Source organism: Thunnus albacares, chromosome 18, assembly GCF_914725855.1.
Source record: "Thunnus albacares chromosome 18, fThuAlb1.1, whole genome shotgun sequence".
NCBI classification, from domain to species: Eukaryota; Metazoa; Chordata; class Actinopteri; order Scombriformes; family Scombridae; genus Thunnus; species Thunnus albacares.
In genome coordinates, this window is record NC_058123.1 from 28,823,329 (window position 1) to 28,848,240 (window position 24,912).

General features: G+C 38.9%; 1 protein-coding gene across 2 annotated transcripts in view; it reads right to left on the reverse strand.

The window, feature by feature from the left end:
- The window catches only part of LOC122968979 (ras-specific guanine nucleotide-releasing factor RalGPS1-like), a 121,396-nt gene extending 97,329 nt beyond the window's left edge, over window positions 1–24,067 (reverse strand). The window contains exons 1-3 of one of the 2 annotated variants that reach the window (XM_044334532.1): window positions 23,718–24,067; window positions 5,291–5,428; window positions 823–927 (exon numbers count right to left, since the gene is read on the reverse strand). In XM_044334532.1, the coding sequence (XP_044190467.1) occupies window positions 823–927; window positions 5,291–5,347 (162 nt within the window). In that variant the 5' untranslated portion in view covers window positions 5,348–5,428; window positions 23,718–24,067. Of the gene's footprint in view, window positions 1–822; window positions 928–5,290; window positions 5,429–9,535; window positions 9,598–23,717 lie in introns of those variants that run through there. The other variant, XM_044334533.1, reaches the window with a different exon arrangement.
- Window positions 24,068–24,912: the final 845 nt, after the last annotated feature.

The window sequence follows — 24,912 nt, forward strand, 5'->3', positions numbered from 1 at the left end:
GAATTTTTGCCATTTTTGCTTAAAAAAAATTGCTGAAACAATTATTCAATAATCAAAATAGTTCCCAATTCATTTTCTGTTGATCAACTAATTAATTTATTGACTAATCGTTACAGCTCTACATGACATACAGTGGAAATGTAGCTGAATTAGTGTCCAATTGACGTTATCATATAGACAGCTTCAGCACATTTTTTATCATTTATTTATATCGTCACTGCACAAATCAAATCTTTAAAGACCCACATAGTGCCTCTGGCTGCAGGTTTGTGCTGCTGTGTGTTCATGTTGTGCCACTATATGATTGTCTCTTCATTCATTGAGCTATTGTCATCATGCTTCATGTTGTGATTGCAGTATTTATTAATCACCACATCCTCTGATCTATATTCACCTTCATCCAGCCCTTTAGAACTTTGCCTTATACTTTGCAAAAAACCCCATACCAGGCTGAAACAGCTGCTTGCTGCTGCTGCTGGAAACTAGGCTGACTGACATGTAAAAGCACAACTATTAGATAAAAGAGGCAAAAAGCTCAGAAAAGCAGTAGTGTTGAGAGAATTCTGTGTTTGTCACTGCATTAAACCCTTTCATATTAGTCATTTGATTCAATGTTAATATACCAAATAGCTATATAATTTACCAAGCAGCTGCTACTAGCTCTACGCTATCAGCATGTTTTTTAAATTGATTCTGAGTGACCAAACTCCTCCAGCTGATTCTCATTAACATGTAAAAGTTGTGTAATAGCGTGCCCTGTCTTTAGATGTGATTCCTGTTGAACGCAGTACAAACACTTCCTGACATTTGAATCATACTTACAGCAAATTCCTCGGGCGTCACCTTCAGCACATCGAATACGACGGCATCATAGCTCTTGGCGTAGTCCACACAAGGTCCATCCAGAGAATCTGAGCTGCTGCTGGCCTGACACACACACACACACACACACACACGTTAACCCATCAGACTGACAGCCTTTCAACAGTGCAGTTTAACAGTCTGGACCCTGCTCTATGCGGCTTCTAACAGCTTCTGACACATTTGTCAAAGTGTTTATTGTGTTTTACAGAGCTCTTAATGGAGTTAGCACAAGTCAACTTTACTTCATTCATTCAGATTCATAAATTCTCATTATGCACTTTATGAAAACTGTACATTCACTGCTCACCAATGCCTCATCAAGAGTCCATTCACAAATGTCCTAAACATGCTCAGTGCCTTTCTTGATTAATTGCCACCTTCCTGCTCCTCAAAGAATCACACCCCTGTTTTACTACACCCTGTTCTAATGTGTCTCCCTCTCTTTACAGTATCATAGAGTCTGGTCCATGCCGCCTGTCTCAGTATTAAACACAAAAGTGAGCTATCAACAGAAAAAAATGACAGTGAAATGACAGGCTTTTAATCCCTCATCACAATCTCCAAATCCAGATAGAAATGGCAAATATTCCTGCTGACTGACACCTGACTGAACTCTATGAAAGAGAGAGTGATCCAGGAGAATGGTCAAGACACCATCATCATGAGAATAAAAACATTCATATCAAACATGATACAAATATGATTAAAGGTCTTAAAGCAAATGTACACATTTTCAGTCAATAAGTCTCAAACAATTACAATGAATAGTAGAAATATCAACCACTCATTTCATATATGTATTAGGGCGGGTGCCATAGGTTAACAAGACACTAGGGGGCATCATTATAAACATATATAGTGTATCCAATATAGAATTAATATACACAGAAATAGAAATAGACTAAGAAGAATATAACATGCCATGTATGCATATAGAACCTAGAAGAAATGAGACCATCATCCTCTTATGATGATGGTGTCTTGACACTTGTGAATGTGATTAGATGATTGTGATGTCACTGGTCACATTAGGCACATTCCTGTGGGTATTTGCCTGAGGAAGACCTGTAGTCAAAAGGTTGCAGATAAAGAAAAGGGAGCTCTGAGTCAGTGTGCAGGGATTCCTTGACTTGAGGCTGACATAGTGTTTTGATAGATGACTTTAACCATTTATCAGTTATCAACCAAAAATACCAAATATTCTTGCTGTAAAGCTGTAATAACCTGACACCCAAAAACACACATAAAAACACAGATATAGCACATTTAACAAGTGACATACAAACTGAGAGGACAGAGGATGGAGAAGATGGTGAGAGGCAGAAAATAGCCAAAGCATTTTAAATGTGGGTATACCTAACAGCAGACACTTCAAAAATGAATAGAACTTATATAATGTGGTTCACCAGGTTATTATAGTGAATCAAGGATTCCACCAAGCAAAAACAGATGCCGTGTTCCTGGCATATTACCCATTTCAAATTATGATAATACGGCACAAATGCCTCTGATGTTTCTCCTGGCCTGTTTATTTAGCCTTGATTCAGTCTGCTTTGAAAGTTGACTTTTTATCCTTCCTGGACTAACAGGCCTCAGCTCTGGCATTTTAATCAACAAGACCAAATGGAAAAGACTTTTTTTTTTTTTTTTTAAATGAAATACTACTTGGAAAAAGAGAACAATAGGCATGCACAAAGACACATGCATAAATCATTTTTAGATCTTTTGGAAATAGACCAAAGCAAGTGGTCCACTGGTGGAAAAAACAGCTTTTCTGCCCAGTTAAGGACAGGGTTAGCTGAGCAACAGATCTGCTCCATCCATCTAACACTTTGTACCACAGCAGGATTTCCTGCACAATCTTTCAAAGCAGTCTCTCAGCTATGTACCTTTCATTTCGTGGTACTGCACTGATTGAGACTATGTCATTGTACTAGTTACAGCCAATTGTACCCATAATTACACGGTAATCAACTGCTACTCTTTTTGACTGACAATTAACACTACAGATCCCTATCTTATATAACTTGTAATGCATATAACAACAATTAACTGTGAATCTAGAGATAATTATACATACTTATCTAATGTAGTTCACTTAAATGTAATTCTACTTTCCTCCTAACTTCTATGACACATGTTTTCATTTTATAGAAACCAATCGTATTAAGCAGCAACATTCTAATGCATGTGAGAAGAACAAAAAGTATGAGAATCAACAAGTCTGTGACAACATAGCACTTCTTCTAAGAACCCAAAATGTTCAATATTTAATAAATAATGTTATTAAATAAATAATCATATGGATAGTACAGACAAAATATATGTTAAATGTTGTATACACAGTATAAATATATATATACATACAGTTTGTTTGTTTTTTTAAAGAAAAACTGTTTATTGCAGAAATATGATTGGCTGTCTGCTCACTCACACAAAGCCAAACACATAACTAACTCTGTCCTGTAGACAAAGGTTGTAAAATATTCTAGACACTTTTGAAAAAGTAAAAAAGAAAAAATCTAATTTTAATTTCACAATTTCATGGTTATATCATCTGCTGCTGTGTCTATATTGATTCATACAATTATAATTAATGAGTCTTATTTATATAATTATTATTGAACAGCCTCACCAGTGTTGGGGATAAGAAATGTTGACTGATCACCAGCACAGATTGTTACATATTTTGTGTAGAAACTGATATCTAGGTTAAAGGGTGATTCAGTCTGACCAGTTGTTTTCCAAATAGCTAAACAGCTAATAGGTAATTAAGACTAGAATTTTGTAAAATGAGGAGATCTGCAACAAATTAATATTAACATTATGGAGTTATTGATTATTTTTGCAATTATTTCTAGCCATCTATTAACAAAATAGAAAAAAACGCTGCACACCAGAGGAAAAAAGCAAATCCTGATATTTAAGTAGCTGGAAACAGAATGTTGGACACTTTGCTTGAAAAATGACTTAAATCATTTCTGTCGATTAGAGTTAGACTGATAATCTCAACTATACCAATGACAACATGTTATAATCATATCTTCGAAATACAATTCCACTGAAATTTAGAAAACAATATATCAGCACTAATACTGAACTATAGCTAACTATCAGTCAGAGAGTCACAAAAACATCATTCAAATCAGCCCCTTGGGATGAAACCAGGGCTGCAATTAATCCATTCATCCGCTGATTATTTTCTCAATTCACTGATTATTTATGTCAGAAAATAGTGAAAATTACAGTTTCCCAGATTACAGGGTGTTGTCTTTAAATGTCATTGTTTTTTTTGTCCAAACACCAGTAATGAAACTCAAAGTTATTTAGTTTATTATTGTAGAAGACTAAACATGAAGATGCAGCCGCCATTTTTGGCCATTTTTGCATGAAAAATGACTTTATATTACTGGCCGCCACCTTTGTTTAAAATTCCGATATGTGACGTTGACGGAACAAAAAAGGCAGCGCACACCAGCTGGAGTTATTTGGTAGTTCATCTTCAAAAAATGCAGCAGTTGCAAGCACTGTTTGGTTTAATGACTAAATAATTACCTTTGCGAGACAAACTTGAAGTATATTGAGAACTTTTTATACCGTCACTCAGTGACTAATGTTAACTGATCGGAGCAGTGAACTCCAGCAGTAACAAACGAGACCAGCTGACCAACACACACTTCAGCATCAAACAACCTAAACCAACTCTGAGGTGAAGAAAATGAACTGATGACTGATCATGAGAAAAAACTCATGATCAGTCTGTTTCACCTCAGAAACCCTCGCTCAATGTCTTAGACAGTGATGTTTTTCCCCACAGCTTATGGACAGTTTTGTCTGTCAAATTGTGATTTTTTTTCCACTTAAGCACGCAACACTCAAAGGTTTGTGACTGCGCACACAAACTGTACGCCGCACCACGCACATTCTCCAGCCTCTACCACCTTTGTCTCAAAAAATCCTGGGAAAAACCTGTAATTCACTGTGTTCCTTTGGAAAGCATATGAGGAATATTGCTAGCCAACTTCAGTTTATTGAACAGCTTGGAAAAAACAGCTTTTTACTCTGTTCTGTTACTGTCATCACGGAGGGAAAAAGTAGGTGACTGCACTGCAGTCAGAACAGGAACAGTACCATGTCATGGTTGGCTCCTGTTGTAATCACTAATGTTGGTGATTTCTGCTGTACAGTCACATAATGTTGCTCCTGCAATGCTGGCTCAGTCTACCTTTGGCTATCATAAAGACTAATGTTAGGCAAAAAGGAGAAAATGTTAGTAACATCAGCTGCTCGTGAAAAACTGCAAATCACAGTGACAATGAAAGCTTTACAGCATGCAGTTTGGTCCAAGAGGAGGGAATATTCATTAGAGTATGTAACAATAAAATACTGTATCATATCAATGAACAGAAGAAGAGCGTGTTGTTACCTCTGAGGTGACTGAGTTGATGCTGGTGCCATCCGAGAGCCCATTCCTGCGATACATGCTCACAGAGGGACTGGTGGGATGCACAGGTCAGGGCGACAGAGGCCTTTAGCTGGGTGCCACACATAACCTCTCATCCACCTGCAGACAGAGCAAACAAGTCTTTAACCTCTTCAACCCTGATCTGTTTTTCTGTACATTTTTCCTTTATTAGCTTTACAGTTGCAAATACATGTGTTTTTTACTCCAAGATGCTGTGTTTTTTTTTTTTTTTGTCTGCAGTCTCAGACAAAATCTCAATCCAACCGGTCAAAGCAGATGGCCGCCCACCAAGAGCCGGGGTCTGCTTGAGGTTTCTACCCGTTAAAGGGGAGTTTTTCCTTACCGCTGTCGCCAAGTGCTTGCTCATGGTGGGAATTGTTGGGTCTCTGTATATTAAAGAGTACGGTCTCGACCTGCTCTATGTGAAAAGTGCCTTGAGATGACTTCTGTTGTGATATGGCGCTATATAAATAAAAATTGATAGATTGATTGATTGATTGCAGTATTACCTCAATTTTAATCTCATATGCACAAAATTCAGCTTGACTAATACCTTTGGAAACATTGACTAGAATTTAAATTCATGCTCTGTAATTTTGAGCAATGAACAAAAGGATGAAAAGACCAAAGAGAAGCTGTTTAAGTTCAAATGTGGGTAGATAGTGCAAGTTTACATAGTCAGACACACACACACACAAGCATACATCTATGATATCTCCTTGACTTTTCCCGAAGTTTAACACCAACATTGACCACAACAGGCTGATACTAAGCCTTGTGTTGAACTGTGACCAGGCTCTGGTAATATTCCAATGTTATTGTATATCAACATCTTTTGGTAGAATCATATTGTGATGATATAATCAGATAGCGTCTGATCTGATACACAACAGTTTATTGTGTTGAATGACGTTGAATGTGTGATCTTGCATATATGAGCCATATTGAGATATATATCTGGATTCTGGGATATTTTGAGCCTCTTTCTCATATACCTCATATTTCCTAACTATAACCGCGCAACACTTTCAGTTGAATAAATCTGCAATGAAACCCAACTAGGGACACCAAATTTTTTACAAGCTGCCGCTGTCCCCAGCAAGTCCACAGTACAAACTGATGACAAATCCAGCCATACTGCAATGAAGACATCATTTCATGGTTTTATCCTGCATTGCTTTTTATTATTTTTAAACAGCTAACAGGAGAGAGAAAATAAAGGGAGACAGAGATGTTGTCCTCAGCTTGATGGAGATATCAGGGTTAATAGTCAGCACTACAGCTGCAACAGTTAGTCAATTAATTGATTCGTTGCCAACTATCAAATTAATCAAATTCAGTAATCGATTAATTGTTTTGAGTCATTTTTTAAAGAAGAACATTTCCAAATCCTCTGATTCCAGCTACTTAAATGAGAATATTTTCTGGTTTCTTCAGTCCTCTATGATAATAAAGATCAGAATCTTTGTGTTGTGGACTGTTCTTTGGCACAAAACAAGACATTTGAGGACGTCACATTGGGTTACGGAAAAGAGGGATTGACATTTCCCACCAATTTCTGTCAACAACAGATTAATCGATATTGAAAACAATAGTTGTTGTATGAATTGCAGCTCTAGTCAGCACCTTCGCCCCTGGGCCACCGGGTCACCTCTGACTATGCATTCTAACAGAGATAAGAGTCCCGACTTTTTCAACCATACAAGAGCTGCATGTGAAAAGCAAGGCCACAAAATGAAAACAAGGCTCTCACATGTTCCTAAAAGTTTCTAGTCCCAGCAGTGAAGACAAAAAGAGAAATCCACCCACATTTAATCAAAATGTTTGCTGAAACTATGGTTTGTGAGTAGCTGAAGAATGAGAAGAAGCAAATCTGAGAAACTAACATGAATATAGGAAAGTATGTGACTTTTTTTTTTCCTAATAATGAAAATCTGATTACATACACTGGTCCACTTTTTTTTCTGCAAGGTCTGCACACCAGTTTAACTAAGATACTCTGAAGCAGAGAGCTAATAAAACCTACCACAAGAAGACATACATGCAAGCAGACAGAGTAAAGGACCTAGAAATAATAGACAGATGATAATATCAGCAGTACCAGCAGACTGGCTGTCTGCAGTACTAAGATGCCCTCTAATGTGAAACTGAAATTCTGCATTTGTGTAAGAGCACTACCGAGAAATGCAGATGCACTGCACTGAAGATCAGTTTACTAGTAACAGAGAGTACAACAACTCAGCTCTATAACTTCTTCAGTGGCTCTGAGGGAGTTTTGTCAAGTATGAGATAATAACCCTGATAGATGGACATGGTGTCATGGCAGGGTCAGAGTTATCTCAGCTCGGGCTTGGAGACCAAGTAACAACAACAAACAACAACAAAACAGAACGCCTGTGTTACAAACTGAGGACGTGGCCATTTAATTCGCGTTTTTGGTATTTTTTGTGGCCAGGCTTGCCGGGCGCACCGGTGACGCACTTGGATAGAGAGGAACAGAAAAAAAAACACATTATAGGTGGGCGTGTTGGAGGCTGTGACCATCACAGGACTTTCTCCGATATGATGCACTGACAGTTTGAATCCTGTGGAGAGTTTTCCTCTGAGGAGACGTATTATTGGCTGGGTCACTGAATTTCAAATATTAATACAGCAGCTCCAATTTACCACCAAGAGCAGATGATGTCTCTTTAATAAAACTGAATTCACTTCTTTGGACATGTTGATGAACCAGTAATCACCATGCTTAATAGCGATTTTACTTGGCATCACAATGACCTATACATTAACCATCCACAGTTAATTAACACTGTAGTGCCATACATAAAATAAAAGTAGAATTTACCATGTGGTTTAGAATTTTGCATGTTTAAATCCAAACAATTAAAGTTTAAATCCATTAAAAAATAACTGCTGACATTTCGGGAAGGAGGAAGTTAATATCTAATAACGTGTTAGTGTTCCCTGAACAGTAACACACGCATGTGGCCATCAGATGGCAGTATACACCAGTATTAATCCTCCAGCCACAGCAGGAGACCCTCACTGTGTCCAGCTCTATACAGCTTATAGTGTGTTCACACTGGTAGGAGAAGAGTGTCAGTACACTCAAGCAATCACCATACATACTAAAAACACTTGTTGATGGACACAATGTCCCACAATGCAGTGCACAAAGGAAATGACAGAGCCACTACTGTATTCATTCCTGTCAATACACAAATGGTAAAGAATGCTGATTTCTTATATACAGCGCCAACTGCAAAAAACAGTGTAGTATAAGTTCATAAGTATAAGTATAGGTTATAAGTTAAGATAAGTTTTGCATTACTAGAAATGGAAAAAAAAAGGTGAGCTGAGTATTGAGACAGTGATGCTGAAATGCATGAATCTCTGAGCAGTTCTTGCTACATACAATTAGCTACGCAGAAACAGCTTCAGACACACATGTTCCCTCCTCTACATGGCAGACACACTGCCAAATACACAAACTGAAGAAATATGTGTCGGAATGATGAGCAGGTTGTGCTGTATGTGAGAGACTAAAAGAAAAAAAAGAGTGAAAGAAAGAGTGAGGAGAGATCAGCCAACCCAGCACTACAGTATAATCTGTTCATTCATCTATCTGTCAAACAATATGCCTCTCTTGTGTAGTGAGAGAACTACACAACACAACTCAGAAATTCATCAACAGACCTTGAAAAAAGAAAACACACATGCTGTCAGGTACAGTTCCTTCCACCGTACAGCACTCTTACATTACTAACATGCCCGTCTCTGCTTACACTGTCCATAATTAAGCCCCCCTCACTGAACAAACACCTTTGTAGAGGAGTCCCTGAGAGCTTTGCAAAAAGGGGTCACAGCTTAATTATCTCTGTAGCAGCATGGTAATCAAATTTTAAGGAGGCGTCATGTGTGGCAGGGGATGGGAGGAGGGGATAGAAAAAGTCTATGAGGGCTAACAGCAATGGTTGCTATAGCAGCTATATTACATTACAACTCCTCTTTTCTATCTGTGGACACCAACTACAAACCTATTCCAGCAAAGAAAAAAATATATATTTCAACTTCAACTATTTTAAAACATATTTAAATATCAGTTTACTCATCTCAAGCAGTAACAAAAAAAACTGATGATGTCATCCGGTTTATCTCTTACAGAGCTTGACCAAGATGTCAGGACTACAGAGACTATGGATATACCATGTGGAGGCTGATTTCTCCTACAAGTTTCTGATGCCAGTGCAGATTCTTGAGTGAAGACTGAATGAAGCAAGTTGAAAAAAAGGTTAATATCTCCTAATTTACAGGAGCATGCAGCTAACAAAACCATCTTCACCATAGGGGTTGATGAAAAAAGATTCACATTAGTATCACAACAACACTGAATCAATTCACAAATGACAAAATTCTACCACATAAATAACACTAGCTAATGATCTTACGATGGCAGAACAAAACAACAAAACACACAATTCTTTTTTCTGTCTTACTCCATTACACACACAGAAACAGAAAACATTGAAACAGTGATGTTAGTCACTTTATGACACTTTGATTCCATTCTTCTCTGGCAGAAAACTGGAGGATGCTTCCACATTAATGCAGTTCACTTTTTTACTCTCACACTTTTCTATGCTTTTTCCTGTTTGCCAGACAGTGACCCTCATCAACACCTGTCAGTTATGTGTTATTTTACAGTTCAGTGGATTAAGGACATGAGTCAATGGTTTGGCACACAGTGCACTCCAGTAAGTCTAAAAATGGAGCCTCCCTTTCTATTTTTTTCCCCCCAATTAAGAATTAGTTTTGAATCAAATCATGAGATTCCCTAAGATACCTTTACTCCACTACCCTACTGCCACTCTATTACAATGAATGAAAGAACATAAATATGGCAACTGCACGCATAGTCTCATATTCAGTAATGAGAGAAGACTGACTTTTCTATCGACACTCTGCTGTATATCACCAAGTGAATGAAAGAATGTAAACGCAGTTACACACAATACATCTGTCCAGTGTTGAGGTGGCCACATCAACAATCAACATATGAAGTCCAACTTGTAAGAACAAGGGATGTATTTGGTCAGACCGGTAGTAGTGAGTGTGTCTTTGTGGAGGTAGGTGTGTCTGTGTGTCATTGGGGTGGTGTGGTAGTAAATGAAGTCATCTTCTGCACCTGTTTGTCATTCAGTTTTGTTTGTAACAGAGTGGGTGAGTAGGGGCCGACAATTTCTGTTGACTACTATCGCTATATTGTTGTCCTCTTTATAACATCTATGCAGAGCATGTGAGTCGTCAAAGTGTTTTTTTTTTTTATCATCGGGTCAAATAAACACCCTTAAAAGCAGCTACAGACTAGACTCATGCTTCTTGCTTGGACACAGCATGTCGGACAGATCTCCCTACATTAATCCTCTCAGCAGCCAATGGTTACATTTTTTGATGTTCGATGGTTGCAGCTACACAATTATAAATCAAACCCTACACCACTGGTAACCACAACAAGACTATTGTTATCCCCATGTGTCAACCATAAATCCAGCTTTGGTTGAACTTCACGGTAGGCATCATAATTTTGACTTCATTTTCTTTTTTGTCTTGCTGGTGAGTATAGTCTTTATATTATCCTGTGTTGTTATACATATACATATGCATCATGTGTTATGAGATTGTTTTGAGATTTGAGTAGGCATTCAGACAAGGTTGTAGAGTTGACCGCTTGTTTTGAAGCCCCCGCTGCCTCACTTGTGTGGTAAGCTAGCTGCTGAGTCCTCAGATTTGTTGTTGCAGCTGCTTTTTACAAAATTGGAAAAACAGCTTTATCTTCATTGGTAGTTTTGCCATCTACAGTGTAGCCCCCAAAATACTTCCACACACTGCTTCTCAGATGCTTTGTTGTCATGATTATCTGATCAGCACGGCTTTGCTCACCACTGTCCTTCTCCGTTTTTATTTATTAGCTTAGTTTACTGATAGGTCAAAGAGCAATAGGTCAAGCTGATAATGAATTTTAAGGATGTCCTCTGCTGGATCACAAGGCAAAATATTTCAAACTGTCTGTTGCACTTATAGCCTGTAAACTTTTAATTCGTACAGGTTATTACAGTTTGAATATTTAATATTTACCCACTTTTGTGCAAAGTTCGAATTTCAAATAAAACACAACAGCCCTATTATGGCATCATTTTAAGTCACAATAATGAGATACTAAGTAACAATGATGGCATTTTATATCAGAAATACATTTTATATCATAAAATCATAAAAGTAATAATAATCTTTTGAATAAATCAAATTAAAATTCAAAATGAAAACTTTTCATCACATTAATGTCCTGACAGGAAGAAGCTGAGAAGTTGATACTCAAATCATCAAACTTAGGTATGTTTAGATAAACGTGCAGAATACTAGTTGGTATGAGTTTCATCAGCATCTAAACATGTAACCATGTCTACAAATTGGCTCTTAAATGAGAAAAATGATTTCAGTGCAAACAGTGCCTCTGCGTTTAGAGCTAAGATTTGTTTTGGTCTACAAAGTCAGGACACACAACTTAATTAGACTAGTCTTGATGAAACTAATTAGCTTTGATTTTCAATTCTGTTCAGCTCCTCTGAAGTCAGTGGGTCAGTACAACTGTTGACAATCATTCCTGAGTTATACTGTTCTACTATACTGTTCTATACTGTAGGCTGAACTTCAGGCTCTTGGTAGTCATCCCTCACATACTGTTGATGAGGATGACTCATGTATTTATTGCTGTACTCTTATCATGTTGAGATAAGATCAGTGTCAAGAAGGGCTTGGTTGAAAACTATCTCATACCCGGATCTTCAGCTTTCAGATCAGCTCTTGCCAGCTCCATTTATAACTGGGTTGTGCTCTCTATTGGCTCACTCTTGGAATGTAAAGAGGAACTGATCAATAGAACTGTCTGCTTCCATTTTGGATTTAACTTATTTTTTCCCCACACATTCTTCATCCTTGTCAAAACCTGCCACCTACATTACCCACAGTGCAACTTGATCACAGACAGTTGGATTTTCTGTTAACATTATAATTTTTGTAACATTTGGTTTCAAGTTATTTTTCCTTTTGAAGGTGTGCTGACCCAGACAAAGTTTACTCAAGCCTGATTAAAGGCTTAAAGGCTGATTAAAGGAAAGTTTATTCGGCACTCAACAAGATCACAAAGACTCAACAAAGCCTGAACTCAATCACGGCCCACGTCACCCAGAAGACGGAGACACATAAATCAGCATAAAACAGCAGGTGCCCTGACTCCTTGCAACAAAGGTTTTCTTTTTCCAATGCAGTATAACTGTTTCAGTTAGTTTCCACTGAGGCACAACTAAACTGTTTCAATAACAGTTTCCATTGTAGCAAAACTAAACTCTGTCGGTAATAGTTATGATCAATGAGCCATTGTTTGGTATTTACATTTTTCAAAATAAAAGACCAAAATGTTATTTTCTAACTTTCTTTTTTTTTTTCCTGCTGTGCCGAAATCGTACCGAACCGTGATTCGAAAACCAACGTGAATGCCGAATCGTGAATTTTGTGTATTGTTACACCCCTAATAGAAATGCTTTGAAATAATCAAATACCAGAGAAATTTGTCAAATTTCTAAGTTTGTAACTTGCATGTACTTCATACAGTTCCATCAAAGATTCCTTTTATTGGATATCTAGTAAGGAAACAGTAAACCTGTTGTACACAAGTCTACGGAAATGGTGAAGTCCTTGTCTGTCCCAGTCACAACAAATGTGTTGATCCTGCTTGGAGCTGGAAGTGTAGCTCACAGCAGAACTGGATAAGTGGTGCCTGACACATGGAAAAGTGAACAACAGATGGTGCTTCCCCCGGGCAGATCACTTTCCTTCGAATGCCATGGTGACAATGTCTTTTTTCAAATTTTGTCAGAATGACAAGAACATATTGTAGAACCCTCTGAGGGTCCATGTAACTCCTCTTAGTTTAATTTTCCAATTTAGAAATGAAAATAGAGAAAGACTAAATTGAGTTCTGAACATTCAGATTTTACCCCTCAGATCAGGGATTTTCCAAGTCTCTCCTCAGACAAAATTGAGACAACTGCATCTTTCCAACACCCTCCCCTCCCAATCTACTGTCACACCCTGGGCCAGTTTCAAGCTGTCTTAATGTCCACTGGTTTTCAACACAAGGCAAATATGTTTTTATGAATGGACAGAGGGGAGTGCCAGTGTTCCGGGAATATAAGATTCTGAGCATTTGTGATTTCATAAAAATACTGATGGTGCAACAGGTAAAAGTTCATATTAATAAGCTGGATATGTTTTTTTGTCACAGAAACTTGGCTAAGTACAGATATTCACGGTAGGTCACGGTGGTGGTGTTGCTGTAATCTATAGGAATATTTAACCTTGTTCTACTGCTTCCTTTGGCATTTTCTTTACTTTTGAATTTCTAGGTTTTGTGTTAAATAGTAAATTACCTGTGTTGTGTGTTATAGTCTATAGGCCACCAAATCAGAACAAAGCCTTTCTTAGTGAATTTTCTGAGCTCCTATCTGTTGTCATGTAAAGATATAACAGGCTTTTAATTTTAGGTGATTTTAATACTACTCCTGTCCTTTGGCCTTTCGCTTAGCAATTTTGTTCTACGTGATATTTGTGTGTCTGATCACAAGGTTATTTTATTTGACATGATCTTCCTATATCCATACCGTTACTGCCTGCCCCAACACGCTCTTGTATAATCGAGTCTACCACAGCCAGCCTGTTTACCAGTGCCTATATATTGCCAATTCCACAGTCCATTATTGAATCCTGGTCTACCCATTTAAAGCTGGAGTGAGGGACTTTTGTCTCCCCCTTCCCTTCTGGTAGTGAGAGTAAAGCGGGGTGCTAGGCTGTGATTGCCTGACACAGGTATGCAGCCTAGGCTGTGATTGCCTGACACAGGCACGCAGCACACTCTCATGTGCATCCCGAATGACAGGCATACAGAAAGGGCACTGGCCCACCAGGATTTGTCCCAGTATGCCCAATGGCCAGTACACCACTGGCCTTACTGTTGCGGCTGTAAAACAGTGGATAAATTGTTTTGAGAGTCACACAACCCCCACATCCTTTAGAATTTTCTGTATTTCTGCATGTATATGACCTAAACGTGATCAGATATTTACACAAGTCCTAAAACTAAATAAAGTGAACCCAATTAAACAAATGAGACAAAAAAAAACAAACTTTTTTTTCATCTTTTTCATTTATTTATTGAGGAAAATTATCCAATCTTACATATTTGTTGGAGGCAAAAGTATGTGAACCCTTGCTTTCAGTAACTGGTGTGACCCCCTTTTGCAGCAATAACTTCAACCAAATGTTTCCAGTAACTGTTTGCCAGCTCTGCACATCAGCTTGGAAGAATTTTAGCCCATTCGTCCTTACAGAACAGTCTCAACTCAGGGATGTTGGTGGGCTTCTTTGCATGAACTGCCTGCTTCAGGTCCTTCCACAGCATATCTTTAGGATTAAGGTCAGGACTTTGACTCGACCATTCCAAAACATTATCTTTCTTCTGCTTTAACCATTCTTTGGTAGAACGACTTGAGCGTTTAGTGTCGTTGTCTTACTGCATGACCCACTTTCTGTTGAGCTTCAGTTCACAGACAGATACCTTGACATTTTCATGTAGAATTGGCTGATACAACTCAGAACTCATAGCTCCATCAATGATTGCAAGCTGTCCTGGTTCAGAGGCAGCAAAGCAGCCAAAACCATGATACTACCACCACCATGTTTCACAGATGGGATAAGGGTCTTATGCTAGAATCCGGTGTTTGCTCATTGTCAAACATAATGCTTCTCATTCAAGCCAGAAAGTTCAATTTTGGTCTCATCCATTCACAGAACATTGTTCCAATCGCCTTCTGGCTTATCCACATGGTCTTGAGCGAGTGTGGCTTTTTTCCTTGCAACTCTGCCATGCACACCATTGATGTTCAATGTTCTCCTGATGGTGGACTCATTAACATCGACTATAGCCACTGCAAGAGAGACCTTTAGTTTCCTAGACATTACCCTGGGGTCCCTTGTGGCCTCCCGGACTATTACACGCCTGCTCTTGATGTGATTTTTGTTGTTTGACCACCCCTGGGGAGGGTAACAATGGTGTTGGATGTCTTCAATTTGTACATGATCTGCCAAATTCTTCAGAAATGGTCTTGTAACCCTTTCCAGCTTGGTGAGCATCAACAATTCTTCTTCTAAGATCCTTGGAAATATCCTTTGTTTGAGCCATGACACACTTCCACAAACCTGTGTTGTGAAGCTCAGACTTTGATAGTGAAGACCCAGATTTCTCTTCTTTAAATAAGGCAGAGCCTCCCAGACTCACACTTGATTGCCATCCCATTGATTGAAACACCTGACTCTAATTTCCTCTTCAAATGAACTGATAATCCTGGGGGTTCACATACTTTTGCCACATATAAATATGTAACATTGGATCATTTTCCTCAATAAATAAATGAACAAGGTTTTTGTCTCATTTGTTTAACTGATGTCTCTATGTAGTTTTAGGACTTGAATGGAAATCTGATCACGTTTTAGGTCATATTAATGCACAAATAGAGCAAATTCTAAAGGGTTCACAAACTGTCAAGTAGCACTGACTGTACTGGATACTGAGCCATGAGGAAAGCAAAAGAATTGTCAAAGGACCTGCGAGAAAAGGGAGTTGAACTTTATAAATCAGGAAAGGGATATAAAAAGACATCCAAAGATTTGAAAATACCAATCAGTAGTGTTCAAGCTCTGATAAAGAAGTGGAAAATTAAGGGTTCTGTTGATACCAAGCCATGGTCAGGTAGACCGACAAAGATTTCAGCTACAATTGTCAGGAAAATTGTTCAGGTTGAAAAACCCACATGCAACTTCAGCTGAAAGTTGGATGTGGCTGTTTCAAAATGCACAATAAGGAGGTACTTGAAAAAAAATGGGCCGCATGGTCAAGTTGCCAGTAAAAAGCTGTTACTGTGCCAACGCCACAAAACAGCCCACTTACAATATGCCAAACAGTACCTACACAAGCCTCAAAACTTCTGGAACTAAGTTATTTGGAGTGATGAGACCAAAAATGAACTTAATGGTCACAACTATAGACATTATGAATGGTGCACATCTTACAGATTCTGCAAGGTTATGTAGACTGATGAGCACAACTGTATATACACATACACACACACACAAACACACATACATATGAATATTCAAATACTGATTTTAACGTTCGAATACCATGGCAACAAACAAAGCTTCAAAGCTTCAAGTACAGCCCTAGTTTCATGCATCTGGCCCCTGCTGATTATATGTTGTGAACTAGGCCTATATCTATAATGACTGATCGTCTTATCCTGGTTTTCATCATATTCAGGATATGAAATTTACATAGAACATGAGAAACCTGGTTATTCACATTCCTGTTTATATGATTCTAACACTATCCAGGTTTCTGATCATGTGAGCTCTCTGATGCCACCTATTATTTCATCCGCCTGCTTTGGTGGAAAATGACACTTCAGCCATACTTACATGCCGCTGATGACTGGCCTCTGATGTGGATTCCCAGTAAGAATCACTGTTTGATGTGGATAACATCCAATCTGCTAATAATAACAGTGCTGAAGCTCATACTGATTGCAGGTACTGGATCAAGTCAACAAGTCTAAAAAGATAATGAAATTCTTTGAGCAAATTCATTGTCTCCTGAGGAAGACCACATTTCCTTCTAGTGCCACCCTCAGGACAAATAGGATAAACCCATTTGGTTGGTATGTGCCCCAGCAAGCCAACCAACAAAATAACATAACACAAAAAAAGATACATTATACAGTACAATACTCAAGCCTGTGTCTCTGTGAGGCAGGATACACTACAGAAGAATCTGACCATCTGCAGAGTGGGAGTGAGTGAGGGTGGCCATCATGTGTGGGGAAGGTCCACACAGCTTCAAGGACAGCTGACCTTCAGCAATCTGATTTAAAGAGGTGTTACTGAGAACACATGAGGAAAAACACATCACTCTCACTCACTGCTGTCTGTATATTGATCACTTCCTGTGGGTAGAAGAATAAACATGCACGCCACCAGAAGCTCATCTGACCCATCAGAGACAATTTACATCCTCACAACAGTAGGGGATGAGAGGGGCCGCTCTCTGGATTTTAACATGCATGAGATTCCAGAAATAGATAGTCTAGTGAAGTCTTCATTTCACTGTCTCGATATGTACAACATAGAAAACACTACAGTTTATGATATGACTCCTATTAAATTGTTTTTTGTGGGCTGGTAGTCTGGGTGGGAATCACAGTAGGGTTGTAACTAACGATTAATCTTCAGATTATTTTCTAAATTCATTGTTTGATTTATAAAACCTCCACGGTGAGATCTTCAGATGTTCGGTCTGGCCAACAGTCAAAAACCCAAAGATACCATGTTCACTATCATAGAGGACTAAAAAATCTAGCAAATATACACATTTCAGAAGCTGGAACTCATGAATTTTTGCATTTTTGCTTAAAAAAACGATTATCACAGTTGTTGACAATCAATTTTCTATTGATCAACTTATCATTCCAGTTCTAAATCACACGTTAACTCATTATACAACATGTCACACTGTCCCATATAAGAACAGTATTGTAATACAAGCCTGTGAAAACACATTCTATTGGGGAGGACCAGACGGAGTCAACAGACAGCTGCTAAGCGCCGGGGAGCTCTGGAGGAGAGAGTCACACTGAATTCTGCTCTGATCTGGAGCAGTTTACTGGCGGGAGGAGAGCTCAGAGTTTATTCATTAAACTTTTGGGATTAAAAAGTGGATTTATCGTCATTCTCACTTCTCAAACTGTCTGCAGCAGCGAGCCATAGAGGTGCCAAACTCCACTGTCAGGTGTTAATGTAATTAGTCTCTCTTCATCCAAGTTGATGGCTGACTGGAGGGGAAATGTACTTTACATCATGAACATACAGAGAGGAGAGGGGAAAAAGAAGAGAGATTGGCGGGAAATAACAGAAAGAACCGGAGTCTCTGGTGTATGCTGAGTTCAGTCAGAGGTTGAACTGAACTGAACGCAAACACACACACACACACACACACGCAGTCAGTGCCTGCTGTTGCTCGCTAGCTTACGGCTAATGTACAGTAATGTATTCTGGCTGTTTGGGGAGAATAAACACAAATGATCCCCTGGTCAAACTCGCGCAGGTAATGTGAGGGGGAAATTTGCTTTGTGTTTGGTGTGAACACACCATAATAACTGCGATCACATTTTCAGTTTCTGGAAAGTAGTTCTGTGTAAGGCAGACGCAACCTCTTGACTTTGTGCTACACTGTACATTGTAATGAACTTCAGTACAAAGCCAGAAGGTTGTAATTTGTAGCTATGGAATATTATATCATTCAAAAAGGTGTGTTTAAAAACAGGGTTTTGTATCTGTTAGTTAAAGTTATTTTTGCAAACTCGTACATTTATGTTTATACCTGTAACTTTAGTTTTGTTAACTTGTACATTTATATTTGTAACTATCCTGTTCTGCAAGCTTGCATATACATACTTGCAGGTGTCATGACCTGTGAGGCAAAAATACTTATGTGTGTGTGAGTGTGTGAGTGCACTGCGTGTTCCAGTTTTGTACACTTTTTTTCGTAAGAAAGAGGAGCAGGATGTTCAACTTTTAACCAATCAGCTTCGTTGGAGCTGCTACAGCGAATCCAATTGGTCTATCATGTGACAGCAAGCTACTAGTTGGGAGATCCCAAATGGACCAAATACTTAACACTGATGTCCTCTCAGGACCTGGTAAAATGATTTCTTCAAAATCTACTGTATTAAAATCAGTACAAATCCCATAATGAAGGACATAAAAGGTAGTCAGAATTTTAGATTATATTGGGATCTCAATAATGTTAGCATATTGTTAGCATTAGCTTACTATTTTGCTGTAAACTAACTAAAGCTTAATTTATAGCTGCCTTAATGCAGCATAACCTATAGCTATATTTACTTCAAAAAGTTGCAATATAAAACATTCAATCCCACTAGATGTCACACTAGAGCAAAACAAATGCGCATGTTGTTTACGTTGTTTACGCATACTAAAAACATTTGATTCAAACGAGGTAGCAAATGAGAACAGTGTTAACGAACAATTAATAGAATTAGGGTTAACAAGGTCTAAAGATTAGGTGTTGACCAATTATCGGCCTGGTCGATTATCAGATCTGATATTCAGCATTTTTACAGTTGTTGGAATCGTTATTTTTTTATGCAACTGCAGATCAAATAAATTATTTTATTTCATCTTTTTTCAGAAAAAAAAAAAGAGTCTAAAGTCTCTGATTCCAGCTTCTCTAATGTGAATATTTTCTGATTTCTTTAGTCCTCCTTGACAGTAAACTGAATGTCTTTGAGTTGTGGATTGTCGGTCGAGACAAAACAAGACATGTGAGGATGTCACCTTGGGCTTTGAGAAACAGTGATCGAGAAAATAATCGACAGATTATAATGGAAAGAGTCATTAGTTGCAGCCCTAATTAATACATTTACTTAACTGAACTGAAATTAATCAAATAACCACACACCAAACTCCATGTTCCTCTGCATGGTTTTCATGCAGGTCTTATCTCATACTTGCACCCTCAAAAAACCTCTGCAGTTAAGTTATTGCAGCTGGCTCTCTGCTTGCCTCTCAAACTTTCAAACCAGGCTGTCTGCTACTAGGGATGAGAATCGAGAACCGGTTCCAGTTGAGAACCCGTTACAAATTGTCCAGTCTGACGGAATCGTATAACTCCAAGCTTATCAATTCCTCTTATTGATGCCCAGACATGTGATGTTGAAGGCGGAACTCAACTGCAAGGGCAGTGCAGCCTCCAGACTGTCTACAGCGCGCGCACACTAGAGTTATTTTCAGTTATCTTGTAATTCATCTTCAAAAAAGGCAGCTGCAAGCATTTTTGATTTCAGGACTCAATAATTACCTTTGCAAGATGAAGTTTATTGTGAACTTTCTTCACCGTCACTCAAAAACTAATGTTAGTGGAGCAGCGATCAAAGTAGTAACAAACAAGACCGGCTGACCAACACACACTGCAGCATTAAACAACTATAACCAACTCTGAGGTGAGAAAAAGAAAAGAGAATAGAAAATAAGAAGAAAATCACCTCAAAAACCCTGCGCCTGTTCAGCGTCTTGGACAGCGATGGCTTTCCCTGAGTGGAGAGACTGCTCTCCACTGCTGGAGACACGATGTTAACACAGAGGAGCACTTATTCTCATACAGACAGGAGACTGTACGATGCTTTCAAATGAATTAATCCATTAATTAATGTAGTTAACCTTTGGTTGTGGATCATTTATCTCATCTACCAGTTATGTTTCATATATTCATCAAGATGCAAGGTCATTGATAAACAAGTGGAGCCTACTTTTCCACACAGAATCAAGGATCAATAAAAAGTCGGACAAATGAACAGAATCAATAATGGCATTAGTATCAATAAAATCTTAACAATTCCCATCCTTATCTGTGACCAGGCCGTCTGCAAGTGACTCCTTATTGTGGACTGGCTCAATGGTCTGTGGTAACCCCGACCTAATCACTTGTTCTTCCAATCTCTTAAAACCCTGAAAAACACTCAGCAACCAGTCAGCCAACAAATGTTTAGAGACAAGAAGAGTGCAGAGGTAGGTGGAAGAAAACAGCAACACATGTACTTTGCATTGGCGCCACAATAACACGGTAAAAGTTTGAAAAGTCCAGTCTGAAGAATTCAGTGACATCTAACAGAACAGACTTGGCAAAAATGGAATATAATATTCATAAGTATGTTTTAATTAGTGTATAATCACCTGAAAATAAGAATTGTTCTGTTTTCTTAACCCTTGAATGAGTCCTTTATATCTACATAAGGAGCGGGTCCTCTTCCACGGAACTCACCATCTTGCACCACCACGTTTCTACAGGAGCCCAGAACGGACAAACCAAACACTGGCTCTGATAAGGGCCTTTCACATTTTCCATGAGTTTCGCAGCCACTGTAGGTTCTTCTGCAGGCTTGGAAGGGGAGGGGGGTGAGGGAAGGGCTATTCAGTTGGTTGCAATCTACAACCTCACCTCTAGATGCCACTAAATCCTACACACTGGTTCTTAAACAAAAACAGTGCACACACAGCTGCAGAGGTGACTGCGTGCATGACACAGTAACCAAGCTTAACCCTTAAGCAGAATAAAGGTATATCTCCAACAAAGCTAACAGAGTGCAGAGCTAAATACTGAGTGAAAACACCTGCATGGGTGTATTAGACATTATGTGTGTAGAATCAACGTACATAACACACTGTCCCTACACGTACCTCATTTTCCTCACGCTGACCTTGCATGATGGGTTTAGATGAAACCACAAAACCTGATAAAAGGTTGGTTTGGGGCTTTCAGAGGGGAGCATTCTATAGGTTTGCCTTGGGAAGCAGAAAGTATTTACAATTTTGTTGGACCTGGACATCCAAGATGTGCATGTGTTCTGCACACTGATTACTTGAAAATTCAAAAATAAACCATCAGCATCACCACTAAATTATTTTTTCTCTTGTGCTCATACATGCAGCCATTTTCAAGAAAAAAAAAATGATGCAGGCTCACCATTTATGTCATGTCACATGGTTCTGGTGGGTTTAATTGAGGTGGGGTGTTAAGTTATGCTTTTACAGCACAAGGAGTAATGCACGCATCAGTATCCATGGTGACGGCTGCTTCCTGCTTCTAGTGGGAAACAGACATTGTGTCCCACAGTGTATGTGTTTATTTATACCTTCCCCATTTTAAATGAGCGTCTCCCCACAGCTGCTGCACAGGGACGCTGTAGTGAGGGACAGGTTCGGGACAGGCTTTGTGTGTTGTCATGTTGTTTACATCAGCATGGAGGTAAAATAGCTGACATGGCAGCCTCTAGATTCACTTCTGCAGAGGAATTTAATGAGAAAAGAATATCAGACATGTTCATGGGATTTTAGAATAAAAGGATAAATTCAAAAAGCAATCAATCTACAATCCCGACTGTGTTGCAGTGATCAGCTGAAAGGTTAGCCTGTATTGTCATTTCATTCTCATGTCACTACTCAGTCTGACATCATGTCTATGTTAGCCAAAAATGAAGGACACACGGACTCAGATATATCACTCACAACCAATCAATAGTGATGTGACTGACATGTTTCTCTCATCTCTAACAGTTCAAGTCATTTAACACAGTAAAATGTGAAACATTCTCAGGCTCTGGCTTCTAATGCTGAGGATTTGCTGCTTTTCTCTGTTTGATATGATTGTAAACATAGTACTAAAATGAATATCTTTAAGTTTTGGACTGAAGGCCGGACAATACAAGCAATTTCCAGACATCACCTCAGGCTCTGGGAAATTGTGAGGGACGTTCTTCACTATTTTCAGACATTTTAAAGATTTTTACCAAAGTGCAGAGATAGGAAGCATGGGCAGATATATTAGGGTGGTATGCATCTTAACCAGCCGGCATTTTATAGGCTAAATGTTTAGTTGTTTAATATTTTTAAAGAAAGATGAATCCATACTGAAAATAAATATAAGTTACAGTAAAGAATTTAGTATCATATCAAACCAAGGAGGAAGTGAAGTAGGGTTAGTCCATTACTTACATTAGTAATAATACAGGAGCTCACAGAGCATTTCTAATTCTTTATTTAGACTACCATTCTTAAAAGGGGCAAATAACCTATTTTACTATGTTGTATTTTCTGGGTTGATATAATAATATTCACATTGTGTAAATTGTTTTTGAATCAATTGGTTTATGTCATGTACTGTGAAGGACTTCAGAAGAGCATGTTCATCATGTCACTAATTGGATCGTGTAGGATGCCTTGTAATATTGAGGAACACTATATGGCATTTAGAGTTGTATTACACATTATATATGTGGTACAACGCGGGGGGCTGGAGGGTCATTTTCTGCTTACAGCCCAATAAATGCTGAAGCCGGCCCTGCACGATACACAAACATGTTTTGACAGCTGAGATTCACGTCAAGTGTCGCAGATACACACACAAACACACTTACACACACATACACGCACACGCACGCACGCGCAGTCATGTCCATGAATCACCGTGTCTCTGTCCGCATTCAGGCTCCTGTCACGACAGCAGCTCGGTATGACACGGCGTTAACAGCCCGTATGAATCCCCGCAGCACAGCCAGGCCTGCTGCTGTGTGCCCGCGCTGCACAGCGGCTGCTCAGCCTCATCTGCCCGCTAACAGTGAAGGCTTGCTGACGCCTCTGACGTGCCTACCTTTCCTCCAGGCAGAGTCCCGCGCTGCTGCTGCTGCTGCTGCTGTTTTAAGATACACGACAATATGAGTCCACATTAAAATGAGTCCAGCCGCGGTGGTTGATTAAACCCGAGCGGTGTTTTCTCAGTAGTGTCCACGGGGGTTACTCCTCCTTTGAGCCGAACATGACGCCAAGGTCGTAACGTTTGGTCCGCAGGATACACAGACCGTGCGGGATACATTAGACGAAATCATACAAACATGGCAGTGACGTGCCAAATCATCCCTACACCAAAAAAGAATTGAAAATGAATAAATACCGACAGCAGGAAGTGACAGGTAGACGCACTTATCTTGATAGTCAGGTGTATTGCCTAATCATCCGCTCTGCTCTGGAGAAAGCTCCCGCCTCTAATCACAATAGGCCAATCACAGCGCGGCTTTGAGCCAGCGTCCTTCAGACGCAGGTGCATATATGATAACTTCAAGAACTGTCTGTAAACTCGTACATCACAGTTTCCCCCTGGTGCATTCCTGAAATTTCTGAACCTGAAATTTTAGAGCAGACATCTAATCTTTTATAAACGCTAAATTCTACCTAGATTTTACCGCCGTGCATGTTGGTTTACTAAGTAGACATAAAAACACACTTTCCAGGTATAACCTACTATAGCACATTTTTGTGAAATTCTCTGATGTCTAGATCAGAAGGATGTGCTCTAGATTATCAGGACATAGTTTGTTCCTACTGTTACAATAATTTTGTATAAAACGTTAAAGAAGAGATTCACAATTTTTCAAGTGGGTCTTAAAACAGTCAGGTGTCCATATCAAGAGTGAAAGAGATTTTCTTCCTCACTGTAATCATTCCTCCTGTTCATACGGGCAATTAAAAGATCCCCTTAAATGTGCTTTCCATGTAAGAGATTGAGGCCAAAATCCAGTTTGTTTACACATTTTGTGCAAAAATGCATTTAAAAGTTGATGTGAAGCTTATATGAGGCTTCAGCAGTCTGAGTTAGTCATATCAAGTGGATATCTGACACATTTACAGTCTTTTTAGCATCAAATTCCCTCTTTGTGTTTCCTCAGACAGTGTTTCCCTGTTGAGCTGTGGTGGAAGTATAGTAACAAAAAGAGGGACTTTGGTACTAAAAAGACTGTAATGTTGAAAGATATCTACTTGATTTGACTCATTTGGACACTGAAGCTTCA